We start from the raw sequence: 16,544 nt of genomic DNA, 5'->3' as shown, positions 1-16,544 counted from the left end.
CTCTACAATAGTTTGGCGAACTGTCTAGGGTGTATTCCTGCCTCTTGCCCAATGCACACTGGGATAGGCTTCAGCACCCCCCCCACAACCATGCCCAGGTATAAGTGGGTATATGGATGAATGGATGCGTAACATTGCTTTGGAATACGGCTTTTTAAATTTGTGTGAACTAAGTAAGCCAATATTGTTCCTTGCAACTCGGCCTAATTTTGATATCAATAATAGATTTAGCTAATTTGAATTAATGACTTATAGCAGTGCTTTGTGTGAGTCATTTTTGTGGTATTTTTGTACATTGAAAACATGATTTTCTTTGTACCGTTTGTTTACGTTTCCGACCTGACCTCATCCTCACTCGGCCTATGGCCGTTTTTCCTTTTGTTAAATGTGACGTAAATAAGTTGTAGCGCACTGCACCTCATTTTCGTTGTATGTGCTCATTGTAACAGGTTTGTGTTAGCTGGATCATATATATTGATCATTGCTTGTCTATATATTGATCATTTTGGATCATATTCTAGTTAAATTTTTGATACTGGCAAATATTGAGCCATTGTGTCAAGAATCAAATTTGTATCCCGTCATGATTAAGCTACACCCCTATTAAGAGCTGTTTTGACATTGCAGCATCTCTTTTCTGAATATTAATAAATAAATAAACAGATAAATGAATAATTAAAAATCAAACAAGCGAGCTCTCACAGCTCTATCAAGAATCAGGAATGTCATTGTGCTGTTGATGTTATCTCATAGCGTCAAGACAATTTAAAGAAAATTAATATCTAACTGATGCTTATATAACTACTACTCTGGCAATGAAATCAATGCACAGAGATGCACAGTCATACGCATCAATAGCAATAAGTTATGGCACTTGTGTACAGGGAAATGTGGCCAGAGGAACAGAAGGGGTTATCTCCAGGCTGGTCCTAGGGCTGTAAACAGTGAATTTATGTTCCATTTTACAGTTCTACTTTCCACAATCCTCATCCTACATAGTTGGATAACTAATTTAGAAGAGAAGGGGGTGTTTGGAGAAGAGAACAAGCCATTCATTCCATCTGGGCCACAGTAGGAATACTGTGGAAACAGCACCCATAATACTGCACTCAGCTGGGTCTTGGTCTCTACTTCTATGACGCGCCTTTGCAGGCTGTTCAGTATATTGATGGCTGTATTTGAAAACAAAAACAAACCAAAGAAAAATGTCTAAATTGGGTTATATCAGTGAGAAGTGACTTAATGTGACCTATTCACCCATTAATGCGAGAAGTACTCATACTCAGGACTCATTGTTTATTCATAGTGTTAATATGCATGGCACCCAAATGATGGGACACATGATCGCAGATTACTCAGATTATCTATCAGTGCTGGGTATCCTAAGTATTGAGAGACTTTAATCCGCCAGTTAATAATAACTGTTCAGGAATGTGTAATCATTGAATCCATGTAATGTGACCTTGGCCTGATTTCAATCCACATTTGTCCTTAATTTTACAAATACAAATGTTCATTTGTTCTGAAAAACGCGCTTTGGCAAGTTCACCATTCACCACACTATACTTGCAAAACTGTGTGTTCGTTTAAAAAAAAAAAAAAAGTTAATTTAGTTTTCCGTCAGTTTTAATGTAGTATTTAGTTAAGGACACATTTTAGTGTGTGTCCTGTGTGTTTTAACAGTGGAATAATTGTAAGAAAACACTAACTGAGCGAGTGACAGGCTGAGAATGCATGCAGACTAGTAGAGGGGTGATATGTCGCATACTGAGCTGTGGCAGGAAGGAGAGGGTATATTGAAACAAATAGCCACGACACAGCACCACTATACACAATGCAAGCACAGCAAGTAGTAAGAAGTGGCTTGCAGGGCATGCACATTTTAATGTTTTGAGTATATTGAAAAAATAATGAATTCGTTTTTTTTATTTTTTTATTTGAATAGATGTCTTTCTGTTTGACCATAGCATCAATATTAATCTTAAAACATCCCATAACTGACAGCAAAGTGCATCATTTATTTGGAGCAGGATGAGTACCGTATGTTCCTTTCAAAAATTCCTTGTGATAGCACAGTCATTCTTATTAGTTATTCAGTTGCTTATTTATTTAGGAAGGTAAGCATACAGAATTCGTCCTGAAGTGGCTGCAAAGGCCAACAGATTTCCCATTATTATATACAGTGTATAATAATTATTACAGCTGTGGGAGTTAGACGTGTTATTAAAAAAGAAAGGCCAATTAACACATAAGTAGATGGAGTATTGATTTGAAGAGCATCGTGGGGCTCATAAAGTGGCAGAAATTAATTGTATTTACTTATACCTATCATGCATAATCTGAAAAGAATTTACACACTGTAAACAAGGTTTCTGCTTAATTGCACCGCTGCTGTCTGTAAATATGTTTTGAACTAAAAAAAAAGCAATTCTTTTGACAGTTGCAAAGTGAATTACTAAATAAATTGCTGGGAAAGTCTTTGTCAGGATCTGTCAAACACGCACCAAGGAGATGCTGCGCAGTTAGTGGAAGAGATACAGAAACCCATTTATTAAGAAGGGTTTTGCTATAATAAATGCCTGCGCATTGTCAGTCTTAAACAATAACTGTTAATAATAAAAATCTGAAAACAAACAGATCACATACTTTTCCAGTGTTGATGATGTGATTTACTTACAGGCTGAACCTGAAGTCAAGTGAGGACATGCATAAACATACACATTGCGTAGTGCCCTTCACGGGGGGGTTTATAAGTGTTTGTGCTGCACATCAAAACACTTTCTCAGAGGTCTGTAACAGTGAGACTTGTTCATATGAGACCCGGTCATAGGTCTCATCCTGCTGAAGCAGTAGTTTATGATGCATGATGACTATAAAAAACTATAGACAATATGGTCACACAGATGACCGAGTATGACCGGCAGCCCCAGACAGTTGAACACAGCCAGCTGAGCAGTTGCCCTGGGAGGGAGGGTTTTAGTCTGTGGGATTTTGCCCATCTCATTGCGTTTGACTGACTCCTCTGGTCAATCAGCTACATGCAGTCTGCCTGTGCTCGCTGTATCAAAGGTGTGCTCCTGCATAGCATTAACTACAGACCTCCACTAATGGACCTCGGAGTAAAAAGTAGCATCATTTTAGGGTTGCATGCTTCAGAAGAGAGTGCATGATTATTAGAGTTCTTCCAAATCGATGAAAGAAGTTGGCAGTGATTACACAGGCTTACGGATGACATTTTAAATAATCTTTTGTGCGGAGGAGCCGATTTTTCTGATTGAGTCCTGCTTCGCTGGTTTCAGGCTCCGCCCCCGGCCCCAGCCCCTGACAGCTCATGGATTACCTCACGGAGTACGGCTACAATGAGACGCTCTACGAGAACGCCACCGAGGGCCTCAACGGCACGGAGCGCGGGCAGCGGCACCAGTACAACTACTACGCCATGCTCCTCACCCTGCTCATCTTCGTCATCGTCTTCGGCAACGTGCTGGTGTGCATGGCTGTCTCCCGGGAGAAGGCCCTGCAGACCACCACCAACTACCTGATCGTCAGCCTGGCGGTGGCCGACCTGCTGGTAGCCACATTAGTCATGCCCTGGGTGGTGTATCTGGAGGTACGAGTTTTAACAGAGCGAACTAAAACCTACACTCCTACAACATTCAATAACCTACAGGAGTTTTGAAAGAGCGATAAACTACACTCCTACAACATTCAGTAACCTACACACGTATTAAATGAGCCACAACCCACACTCTTACAACATTCAGTAACCTACAGGAGTTTTAAAAGAGAAATGACCGGCACTTATACAACATTCAGTAACCTACAGGAGTTTTAAGAGCATTAAACAGAGTTCATTAAACAGAGAAATAACAAGGGACGGCACTGTTGAAGTACTTCTTAAGCCTTTGTTGATGTGAGAGGGTTTTATCAGAGTCCTATTTGTTCATTAAGCAAAGCAATAACACAGATGTTTTCCAGCATATAATCAAAGCCAACATAATGTAGGCAATTTCCAAAACTGTTCTGATCAGTTCCCATTTTTAACTGAAACACCAGTAGGGACCACATACTGGAAACCACAATAAAAAATATTTTAATAAAAGAGGTGACCCATACATACCCTTTCATAGATATGTAGTGATTGTACCCTGACAAGTATTCCAAAGGAAGTTTAGCAGAGGGGATGCAGACAATACTTTTACAGTTATCAGGAGGTTGTATGATCAGAAATAAAACTACCAGTAAATTGCATTGTACCATTGAGAGGTGGGAGGGGCCAATACGCACTACCCATGAGCCTTGCTGCATCTGGTGCTCTACTGCTGTCTCTCCATGTGTGAAAAGAATTAACATTTATTAGCCTTGAGTTAATAAGGAAAATCAGCTGGCAATGATTACAAGGGACTGTGTCCAGCAGAGTGTTAGAGATATGATTATATGATTATATGAAGTTATCATACTGAGAGCCGATTGGGGAGTTTGACCAGAATTGATACGCGATATTCAGAATATGCATTTTTTCCGCCTCTGTGCATTTTGTATTGTTTGAGGTAGATTCATTCTTTTTTTTTGCCTTTTGCCTTTTACATTAAAAGTGGTTTACTGGTTTCCAGTTCAACCTGGCTCATTACATTGCATTACATCATAATCATTTAGCAGATGCCCTTATCCAAAGTGACTTACAGAACTTTTTACATTATTTACAGTATTTACATTGCTTCCATTTATACAGCTGAATATGTACTGAAGCAATGCAGTTGAAGTACCTTGCTCAAGGGTACAACGCCAGTGTCCTACCTGTGAATCGAACCTGTGACCTTCAGGTTACAAGACTAGCTCCTTACCCATTACACTACACTGCCACTCATCAGACGAGTGTTGACTGGGGCCTGTCTCTGGCGGTAAGGCTGTCGTTGTGCGAGCCCCCTGAGAGCGTGTGCTCAGCACCAGTGCTCCCTGCAGGACGGGTGTTACAGATCTGCACCAAACTGCACCGTTTAGCCCGGCTGCCATCCATCATCACCTGTGACACTCCCGCCATGCTAGTTTTTTGCGGTAATGAGACTTGACGTACATGCAGCAGTCAGGAAACACAAACTGCTGACGCGGCATTGCGGAATTTTTGATTAAACTTCTTCATTCTTATGCATATTCATTTTCGTTCCTTATGAACAACCACGATGCGTTTCATAAATCCATATTGTTTCTCGTGTCACACAAAACTTTCTGTTGGCGACAACATATCAGATCAATTTGTAGTCTGAATAATTATTCTTGGTAAAACAAAGCTATTAAGTTATTCACAGGGGTGTGCTCACACATTCATTCATTCCATGTATTATCACAGATTTATCAAATTCTCTTCTCGTGCAGAACATTGTACAATAGATGAAAAGAACTTGTTAAATCTGTGTCACGCAACCTCTCAGGACCAGCGAACAATAAGCTATGTAGTTCAAAGTGTAAATTCATCAGTCCAAGAGGATTTGAATAAGCCAAAGTGCCACAGTGCACCAGCAGGTTCAGATATGTGCTGGTGAAATACAGCAGCGTGTGTTGCTGAAGTCTCCGCTAACCCGATGCCCCAATGCCAGCTGACATTTACAAAATGAAGGCTGGGGCTGTAGGGCCATCGTCCGCCCCCAATGAGATCAGGCAGAACAGAGACAGCGGCTCCTCAGCTTCCCCTGGCTGCATTAGTATTGTTCACTGATTTCATCAGCTGCTCAGCATTGAACTCTGACTAAGTGCTTTGTTCAGCATATATGCACATCCACTCTCAGTAGGAGATAAGGTGTGTAGTACAAGGTGTATTTGACACTGATTTTCTTGAAGGTATAAAAGCAAAGTTGCTTGTAAAGCACTCTAAAATCAAGGCAAACGGCTCACACTTACTCAGCTAATACCTTACAGTATCATCCTGCAGTGTCATCATCACACAGTGCTTGCATTATGTTTACACTGTACTTAAATTGCGTTTGCACAATATTGCAGTCAAAGTGATGTAAAGTGTTACATTGCCGTTTACATCACTTTGGCTACTTTCTTTCTGAAAGTAAACGTGCAATTCCAAAACACCAGAAACTGTTTTGTATCGAGTCTATTGGATTTTCAGTGCCCACGGTGCCATAAAAGGCTCTTCAAAATTCAGAAGAAAGAGTGTACGGATCTTAGCAACTGTGACGCGGATGACTGTTCAGCCAAAACTGAGATAAAAGCTCAACAGGGGAGTCTCACTCCTCTGGAATGCCGTGGAGAAATGCTGAAATTGACTCTGTATTGATAGGTCTGTGAAGTCTAAGCCAAAAAAAAAAAACGAGAGTAACTTTTAAAAAGTCGAAGCAGAGTTCATTCATAAGGAACATATGAAAGATGCTTCATAATGTATAGAATAATAATAGCCCGGTTTTGAAGTGGCACAACCTTTGGAAGCCTGAAAGGACAATGTGCATGACTCCCTTGCTGAATCTATGGGAAGCAGATTTTACCTCAAGAGCAGTGTCCTATTACTCCAAGGTCAAATGTCTTTTTAAGGGTTGAAGTTGAACACCCGGTAGAGAAAACCGATGGATAAGCAATACATTAGGCAATGCATTATCATCAATAATCAGTGGATACCTATCTATTTATAACGGTTTTACAGTTAATCACTGGATCGGGTATCTTTTTTTAGCATAAGAGGAAAGGCATTTGTTTAATTGTTTTCAGAAAGTTTTTTGTTTTATCGGATATCGATTCTGAAGAAATTGCACTTCTTAAATGTCATCATGCTTAGATAATTGACTAATTTAATTCCAGGGCTCTGGGAGTTTGAGCAGTTGTATTTTGAAAGGCAGTTACTTAATTAAAAATGGATTATGCTTTCACACAAAATTAGCATGAGAACCAAATTCATGTCAAGAGGAAATAATAGCTGATTATTATATTATATATAACAATGAGAATATTGTTTGCATTTTTCCTTTATATATACTGTATATTATAGCATAAGCAACTGTTTTGTAAATCTGAGTTTGAAGGTAACTTTCTTAAATTGCTTGTTTCAATTTAATGTTTAAAAAATAAAAATTAACGAGTGCAGTCTGATAGAAGAGCCAAGAAACAATGGAACATGAAGCAGGTATTCAGAACACTGTGAATCAATTGTCATAGTCCTAAATATACATTTAAAAACAAAGCTCATGATTTGCAAGTGAAAGTACCCCTGCATTGTACAAATGGGCTTGTAAATAAATGGGTGAAATAAATGCATGCAAATAAATGCCTGATTAGAACCTTATTACCCTGATTAGTGCCAGGTTATCTCTCTGTAGAGTATTGCTTTTTACATTTTAAAGGTGAAATAACAGGTGTGCTGGTTCGATCACGTTTGATCTCAGATGCTATGGGTTAATTCATTGGTCTTGTATGGTTTGATGTAATATGTATACATAATACATACAACCTGATGTATTTGATGTATAGACATCTGAGTAATGATTAAATCATTTATTGCAAGCATTTCTTTGTGATGACACCTGATAATTTGCTCTTATTTTATTGTTGAAATTGTTAGTGGTTTCTGTGTTTATTAGGCTTCTGATTGTCTTACAGACATACACCTGGAAATAAATTTTATTGATGTTTTTTTTTTTTTTTTTTTTTCCAGGTGGTTGGTGAATGGAGGTTCAGTAAAATCCACTGTGACATCTTTGTCACTTTAGATGTGATGATGTGCACTGCCAGCATTCTGAATCTGTGTGCCATTAGCATTGACAGGTAAGAGTTATGCTCGCACTCCCATTCATTTATCAGAAATTGCACAACTCCCACTGTTTCGGAAGGAGGCAATACTGCGGCAATCACCCGCAAGGCGAGTTACCGAAGTTTTACATTTATTTTACCGAGCTAATTTAACTGACCCTCTTAATCTTCATAAAATGTCGAGTGAAAGGTCATAATATATCCTGTCATGCGTTTTACAATTTAAAAAATGTAACGCGAGTGGGAAATATAACGTCGGATAGTCGAATGAATTATTCTACTTTTTGAGGGAAACGTTGATTGAATCCATATCTCATTGTTCATTACCGTGAGCTCAGTGTGAGGGCTGGCAGTGTGATGGCTACAGCTGTGCATGTGTGTGATCATGTGTGGCTGCGTATTACGCTTTCATCTTTTACAAAAAATTAATGGACTTTGATGGTTCAATAAAAGCTCTCTCTCTCTCACTCACTCCCCCCCTCTTTCTGTCTTTCTCACTCTCTCTCTCTTGCTCCCCCTCTCTCTCTCTCTCTCTCTCTCTCTCTCTCACTCCCCACCTCTCTCTCTCTCTTCTCTCTCTCACTCCCCACCTCTCGCTCTCTCTCTCTCTCACTCCCCACCTCTCTCTCTCTTTCTCTCTCTCTCTCCCCCACTCCATCCCTCCCATCTGTCCTCCTAAGGTACACGGCAGTGGCCATGCCTATGCTATATAACACCCGGTACAGCTCCAAGAGGAGGGTAACAGTGATGATCTCAGTCGTCTGGGTCCTCTCTTTTGCCATATCCTGCCCCCTGCTATTCGGCCTGAACAACACAGGTAATGGCACGCCTTTGCAAAATCCTTCCCTCACCTTTCTATGGTTCACAATGACTCATGTACCCATACAAAGATAGTTTGTTCTAAGGGCAAATCCACTATAGTAAAACAAAAGTGTCACAGTATTGCTTACCAAGAATACAATAGCCATGGCTCCATGTGTGACTGATTATTTAAATGATTAACATGTTAGCAGTGTGTTTCCTAGTTGTAATGTGCAATGTACACCGGTATAAATGTGTTGCACTGTCAGGTGTCATTGTTAATACAACAACAGCAGACATCCATTGACTCACAACCCCCCCCCCCCCCCCTTATTGTCTAGCCTTTTTTTTACCAAACTTCCCTAGATGTATTGTAAGTGTAAAGGAGTAGGATGTGATTTCAGATTATTTAGTATTTGGTTTCTTCTCATGAATTACCAATAATATATTTTCATCATCTTTAATTTTTTTATTTTACTGTCCACATGAAACCTGACCTGTTTTTTTCTGACTACAATGTAAAGGAGCTAGTCCTTGATGAGTTGTTTTAATAATTTTATGACATAATGAATAACCACTGTATTACCACTGATTATATATAAAGGTATACATCATATGTGAATGATATTGAATTTCCATAGTTTATACCCTGGTGTCCTCTCCTGTTTTTCAGCCACCCGCGATGATTCCCAGTGTGTAATTGCGAACCCTGCCTTTGTTGTGTACTCCTCCATCGTGTCCTTCTACGTGCCCTTCATCATCACCCTGCTGGTGTACGTGCAGATTTACGTTGTCCTTCGAAAGCGTCGGAAGCGCGTCAACACCAAGCGCACTTTCCACGGGCCCGACGGTGACGCTAACGCTACCCTGAAGGTGACCCTGCCAAAAAAACACAAACATGTTTTATTTATTCGGTTCCCCCCCCCCCCCCGTTTTTAATAATCACAGCCCTCCACTTCACTCCAAAAAAGGAACACGGAAAGCCTGCCGCATAATTGTAGCTTTTCTTGTTTACTTTTAAGTTATATAAGCTACTTTTTTTCCTCAGAGTCATTACCTTCAGTCCAACACTTGCTACTTGTCTCACATTCATTCACATATTCCATTAGGATTCAAGGTTTTGCTGCTGGAAACACTATTATGTGGTTGTGTACGTATGTACAGATACTGTACTCACTGTACACTGTACTCACTGTAGGCATTCTAAATAACTTACATAGAGATTGCATAAATAAATAAATAAATAAAGAATGTTTCAATACATGAATGCATTCCATTCTTTATCAGCCAGATCACATTTGTCCGTATTTATGTCTCACTCAAAAGAGTTGGGTAATCAAACCACGAAATGCATTCTTGGAGGCAACCTACTGATGCTTTCCTGGCAGATAAGAAAAAATTATTTTGACAATTGTACCACACAAAAGTAGTAATTTCCACATCGGCGTGTGATTGGTGTCTCTGTCTTCAGGCCTATTAGTTGACGCCTTGTGAAAGCTTCCAGGCAGCAGTAATTATGCCTTGCCAAACATCATCTCTCATCCTTTGTACTGATTGTGATGGTGGTTGCTTCATAATTGCAATGTTCAGTTGAATAGCAGCAGCATAAGAAACGTGCTCTTCACACCACGAGGAACGCTCTGTTTCTTCCTGCTTTGTACTGCTGACAGGAGCCTGCATCTTTGTGCGACATCAAGGAGGAAGTGACAGTGTTCAAAATAGATGGCAGTTGTCACGAGTTGCGGGTTTGGAAAAAAGGCCTCTTTATTAATAGAGTCTGTGACTGATTGCAAGACCACGTCATCAGCTTAAATCAGTGGGACGTACTTCTTAATAAAAACATCTGACTGATGGGCACAAATAGGCAAAAACATTCAGATTCAGATGAAAATCAACAGGAGACACAGAATGTGATTTCTAAACTGATATTTTACGTTTTGCTTTTTATCTTAAAGAAGAGGTAGCGTGCTTGTTTTGGTTTTTCTTAGTTTTTTTTTTAATTTAGAATTTTTTTCCTTCAGAAGCATGTTGTGGTAGAATGATCCAATGTCCTTGTTAGAATCAGCCTGTTCTGCTTGTTGCGGTTGAATGATCCTGGTTTGCATTTTGTGGTAGATGTTTAGCGTTGTGATGAAATGACCCCATTTTGCATATTATGCTAAAGTGAACCCGTGTTGCGTTCTTGTGGTGGAATGCTGCGCGTTAGGGTACATTGACCCAGTGTTGTGTGCTGCGGTGGAGCGTTGCAGATATGACCTCATTATGATCTCATAATGTGGTGCCCTGTGTCGTTGCCTCAGGGAAAATGCACCAACCCCGAAGATGTGAAGCTGTGCACGCTGATTGTGAAGTCCAATGGGAGCTTTCCTGTCAGCAGGAAGAAAGTGGTATGGAAATAAATGAATGTTCATGTTATAGCCTGCCATCAATGGGGGAATGTCTTGTTTCCCTTTTCTTAGTTTATATATTGCCCTTAGTAATTTATATTGTCCATATACTGTATAGGTCAACTCCCAGCAATGTGCCATACATGTATACGTACTGCTTAATGCACCTGTAGCTTCATTATACTGACCGGCTCGATGTGGCTGCAGATTTTTATTCAGGAGGTAGTGCAGAGGGGAGAGGACATGGAACTGGATGTGCGGGCCGGTGCTAACCCCCCAGAGAAGAAGAAGCCAGCCCCCACCAGCTCTGCCAGCCCCTTGCTGTGCATGCCAGAACCTCCAGACCCCTGCCCCGGCTTGGCACCCCCCTCCGTGCCCGAAAGCCCTCTCAAAGCGGAGAAGAACGGGCACGCCAAGGAGGGGCGCCCCCCCAGAATTGCCAAGGCCTTCGAGACCCAGGCCCTCCCCGATGGCAAAACCCTCTCGTCCGTCAAGACCCTGAGCAAGAGGAAGATCTCGCAGCAGAAGGAGAAGAAGGCCACACAGATGCTGGCCATCGTGTTGGGTAAGACCTGAGAGCGGCCCATTTCAGGAGCTTAAAGGAGGATGCAGCACATTTCAGGAGCTTAAAGGAGGCTTGTGTTATCCTCCTGAGGCAACGTCATCCCTAAAATTACAGAGTGTTATCTTCCACAGCAAGCGTTTGCAGAACATACTGTACTATATTTAATTTCCTCTGATGTTCTTCACAGATATAATTCTAATCTTTAGTAGTACAATTCTCAGTAAGTTTTAAGCTGAGTTAGGTATTACAGTGTATAAAACTGGACAGAAAATTTCAACATGTAAACAGATAAATTAATAGATGCCATGTTTTGTATCAGATAGTTTCGACCATGAGGAGTTCCCATTAGATGGGCTTGTGTTCCATTAATCTGAAACCAGTTGTCTAACAATGAGCATGTGATTGATTTGAATTGGACCAACATTTTTGGTCCAATTTATTTTAGCCCAAAACAACAAACATCAAGACATTAATTCAGTTGCCTCTAGATATGGAAAATGGCTGTTGGGGGAGGCCATCCTAGGTCACTGGTTGGTATATGATGTACACAATTTTAAAAAGAACAATATGCCAGATATGCATCAGTGCTGCTTTAAGTTGTTTGCACGGCAGGGAATTATTTATGGTGACAGTGCGGTTATATTGTCCTTGCAGAGGGGGGAAGGAGAAATAAACTTGTGATTGGATGACCCATTATATTTATCAGACATATCAGCAAAAAGGTCACCCGGAACACAACACTGAGCAGCTCCCACGAGGGTCATCCCGATACTGCATGCATACAACCATCTAAAAGAAAATATGTATTTCCCAACTTTTATGTTCGGTCTATTATGTATTTAACTACTACCCTCTCTCTCTCTCTCTCTCTCTCTCCCCCTCTCTCTCTCTCTCTCTGCAGGTGTCTTTATTATATGCTGGTTGCCTTTCTTCATCACGCACATTTTGAACACTCACTGCACAAAGTGCAAGGTTCCAGCAGAGATGTATAACGCCTTCACGTGGCTGGGCTACGTGAACAGTGCAGTCAATCCTATCATCTACACCACCTTCAACGTGGAGTTCAGGAAAGCCTTCATCAAGATTCTACACTGCTGAGGGGACAACCTATCATGGAGCCATCATGGAGGGGATGATCAAGTATGGAGCCAGAGAGCCCCCGGGTTTCTGCAGAATGCCCTGACGTGCCAGACTGAACTTTTCATCAAACTTCAGACAATGTTAATAGAGGGACATCTCTACATTCTCTCTCAAGGAAAAGGTGAATACATTTTTTGATGCAGTAATGCTTGGCGGAAAGTTTTGTCTTCTGTCAATTGACTAGAAGAAGCCCACTTTTCCGTGTTAAGGACAGGTGTTATTAAATTCACATTAGGCCTTTGGATTTCAAGAGTGGTTTCCGTGGGACTATTTTGGTTGGGGAACGTACGCTTTTTGTATTGGACATCCTGGATAGTTATGTTGTCTTGTTGCTGATATGAATAGGCTGATATTTATCGGTGGTTGTCTGAATAATTCGCTGTGTGATATTTTTGAGAGACCTACAACTTTCAGAGATAACCTTTCAGTATTAATGGAAGACATTTTGGACAGCAAGGAAATGTTGATCTAGATGCTTTCAAGTGTTCAACAATACAAAAAGAATATACACATAAAAATATTTAAAAAGAAAAAAATAATAATAATGGGATTTTAAACTGGGATTCCACAAAAATGGGAGCTGAAATGGATGAATCAACTTTACCTCTTCATGAAGATTGCTGATCTAGCCAGCTGATGTCGTAACACTACCACATTTCCAGTGATATATTTGAATTGATGTATATGCTTATTATAAATACATTAATTGTATATATTGCAATGTTGAATAAGCCCGTGACAAAAATTCAATGCATGTTGCATTGTTCCTTCACATGAACTCTCATCTTATGAATGTTTGTTTTTATTGTACAAAAATGCAGAGAATGTACAAAAATGAAATAATGTATAAAAGAAATAGTGGCTAATTTAAAAATGTCCTTGTATATTGTAAGCATTTTAGTGTGCTTTATTGTACCTATTTACTGTGCAGACACCAAAAGATAACAAATAATTTAACTTGCTGGACATGAAGTGATAATACACCATTTCCATAGCAGGCACTGAATTCATGCATGTATGAAGACTATGGTTCAGTCGAATAAAATAAATTATAAAGATGGAGCATTGTCTATGTAACCACAGTACTGTTTATTTCTCTGTGACCTTTGAAGGGATAGTTCAGTTTCTGGGGTTTTTCGATATTATTTCTTAGTGTGCTTTAATTTGGCCTGGTGAATTGCTGTTTCACATGCTTGCATACGTTTCCTCAGGACACGCTGGCTATACAGTGGCTGAGATAGAGGCTTTTGTGGGTTTATGAAACTTCATGTAACTCCAAAACAGCTTGTAGAGTGACACTAGGTTTCCATATGTTGTACACATGAACAGATGAGTTGTATAGCATTTATCCTCAGTTATAAATTCAAATATAAGTTTTTGTACTGTGCCAGTACTCCTTTCCTTGACCAACGCATGTCAGGTTTCTTGTGCCATGGGAGATGTTTCCAACCAAAAATAAGAATTAATTATTCATGTCAGTTATTGTGGTATAAAGTCAGTGTACAAGCTACTTTGGAATTACTTGAAGTGCATTTTATTACTTTAAAATATAAACCACCCATTGCCCCAATACAAGTCATTGCCAAGCCAGCAGGTCATCATAACTTTCCATACATATTTAAAATATCCTTCATTGCTGACAAAAACATACAATAAAACTGAATTAATATCTAAAAACTTCAGAAAGTGAACTATGCCTTTAACAGTCACATAAATTGCCAATGCTTCATTGACCACCTCGAACGTTCGTCAGTTTTTTGAATAATGGCCCGACATTCAGAACAACTGTTTTATCAATACATTTACTGTATCAGCACATTTACACGGGGAAACCTTGTAATCATGTCATCATGTTATTGTACCTACAGTCAGCTATAAAGTTGATATTTAAATGAATGCAGTAATTATTAAGCATATATAAAATGTATTTTTTTGAGAAAAGCATTGTTGACATGGGAAAACTGCAGAGTGACTGCACTTTACTGCTGAATCTTTTTGAATAAATTTGAGAGAAATTGACATGTGCACTTCTACACAGGTGGAACTATACATAATGCTGCTCTATCGTTAATATAACATAATGGTAGAGATATTACTATGGTTCCACTTACACTATTTTTATGAGGCATGATTTCAGGAAGGAAATTGTATCGTGTTACATTTGATGATTGTGGTACAATCGTGATAAAATTTCATATATAGATTGAATGTGGCCAAATCTGACTTGAATCACATTTGAAGGTAGTCGGGGTTGGATTCCTCCTGTATCAGATCTGAATGTCAACCCTCCAACATTTTGTCTTTCTCTAGCCGCCCACATTTTTACGTGGAAATTATTTTCTCAAAAATAAATAAATAAATACAGATCCACAAAGAAATACAGCTGATCCACAAATAAATGCAGATGATCCACAAATATATGCATCTGAAACCCCCAAAAAATGTAACTGATCCACAAATAAATGTAGCCATAACACAAATGACTTGATGTTAGTTTTAGTGTTAACATGCTGTGATTAGTCAGAATAATGTGGGCGTTAGTGAGAGGATGCCTTAAAATCTGATTGGCTGTACTAAACTCAGTGGAAAAAAAAAACTATTTGTGGAGGATTGTCTCATAAACCCACAAATAAAGACAAGCGACAGGGATGTACAAATGTGAACCAGCTTATTTCTCTTTGACCAGCTGACTTCAAATGAGGATATCATTTTAGAGGTGTTTTGATTGATCTACATGATATGCATAGAAACACATAGTATCTAATGTAATGTACCCCCCCCCCCCCCCCCAAGGCTCTCATCACGCATCGTATGTGACATACATGTTTCAAATCACTCATGACACCGGCACATATAATGCAGCTTTTTCTGTGAGAATATGCCATACACTGCATGAAAAATATATGGTTTATGTATAAAAATGAATGTGAATGATACATTTAAATGCATTTAGAATGTTAAAATGTTTTGGCAGGTGCAGCATACAGCACCAAGTTAAGCTGAGTGACCTTCAAAACAGTTAACTGACACAAGTTAGCTTGTTTTGAGTGGAACAGATGGCAAACTGACAGGTAAAAATGGTTTAATCAAGTATAATAATTTAGGATTAGTTTTCCCCCTGATTTTTAAAATGTTTTAAGGTAGAAATCACATGTAGATCAGTAAAATGAATGTCAGCATTTTTGCATAAACAATAGCCATATCTGCAAGCTACGTAATTTACACATTACTAAATCTATTTTAAAATAAAATGGTAATAATGGTGAAATCAATGTGTTTATTTGTGCTGCAGTTTGTAAACAGTCTGGTCAATGTTACCCTGCAGCACTCACTCATGTGTATTTGTAGTCAGTGATTTGTAAAATTTGTCCATATCAGATGCAATTTGTATGGCCAAAATAACATCAAGCTTTCGTCTTGTAAGTAAATGTTTATATGAGTGTGTACATATATGTGCACTTGTTTTGAATATTGTAAATAGTGTGTAAATAAAATAAGTGTTCAAAGCAATTTTCTTTTTTTGGCAGCATGTACTATTGTAATTTTTTTTGCATTGTTCTTGAAAGGAAAAGGTTCAGTTTTTGTTTTGTTATTGAATACTAGTCATGATGTATCCTGGGATGTTAGGATGTAAGGAAAATGCGTGGGTATGATGTCACAAAAGAAATCAAAAACTAAGCTTGAAGGCTTGATGAAGTATTCAAGACATAAATAAAGGATTAATTTCACGAGTTGCATTTCCATAAAACAAGACAACTACAGTTAGCCCACAAATGATATGTATAAACCATGTAGCACATTTATTTATTTATGTATTTATAAATGTTTTAAGTATATATGCTGGCTAAGCTGACATATGGTATGTGTATTTATGTGCAGGTAAAAATTTCCCTCTAGGGAAGTCAAGC

General features: G+C 39.1%; 1 protein-coding gene across 1 annotated transcript in view; it reads left to right on the top strand.

Moving 5' to 3' along the window:
- The window catches only part of drd2a (dopamine receptor D2a), a 33,439-nt gene extending 17,293 nt beyond the window's left edge, over nucleotides 1-16,146 (top strand). Inside the window, exons 2-8 of the mRNA XM_064302553.1 lie at nucleotides 3,300-3,610; nucleotides 7,649-7,758; nucleotides 8,424-8,560; nucleotides 9,218-9,417; nucleotides 10,845-10,931; nucleotides 11,139-11,496; nucleotides 12,398-16,146. Coding sequence (XP_064158623.1) covers nucleotides 3,332-3,610; nucleotides 7,649-7,758; nucleotides 8,424-8,560; nucleotides 9,218-9,417; nucleotides 10,845-10,931; nucleotides 11,139-11,496; nucleotides 12,398-12,594 — 1,368 coding nt within the window. The 5' untranslated portion in view covers nucleotides 3,300-3,331 and the 3' untranslated portion in view covers nucleotides 12,595-16,146. The remainder of the gene's footprint in view (nucleotides 1-3,299; nucleotides 3,611-7,648; nucleotides 7,759-8,423; nucleotides 8,561-9,217; nucleotides 9,418-10,844; nucleotides 10,932-11,138; nucleotides 11,497-12,397) is intronic.
- Nucleotides 16,147-16,544: the final 398 nt, after the last annotated feature.

This window comes from Anguilla rostrata, chromosome 12 (assembly GCF_018555375.3).
Source record: "Anguilla rostrata isolate EN2019 chromosome 12, ASM1855537v3, whole genome shotgun sequence".
In the NCBI taxonomy this organism is placed as follows: Eukaryota; Metazoa; Chordata; class Actinopteri; order Anguilliformes; family Anguillidae; genus Anguilla; species Anguilla rostrata.
Note: the sequence above shows the minus strand (reverse complement) of the source record. Positions and strands in the feature narration are given on the sequence as shown.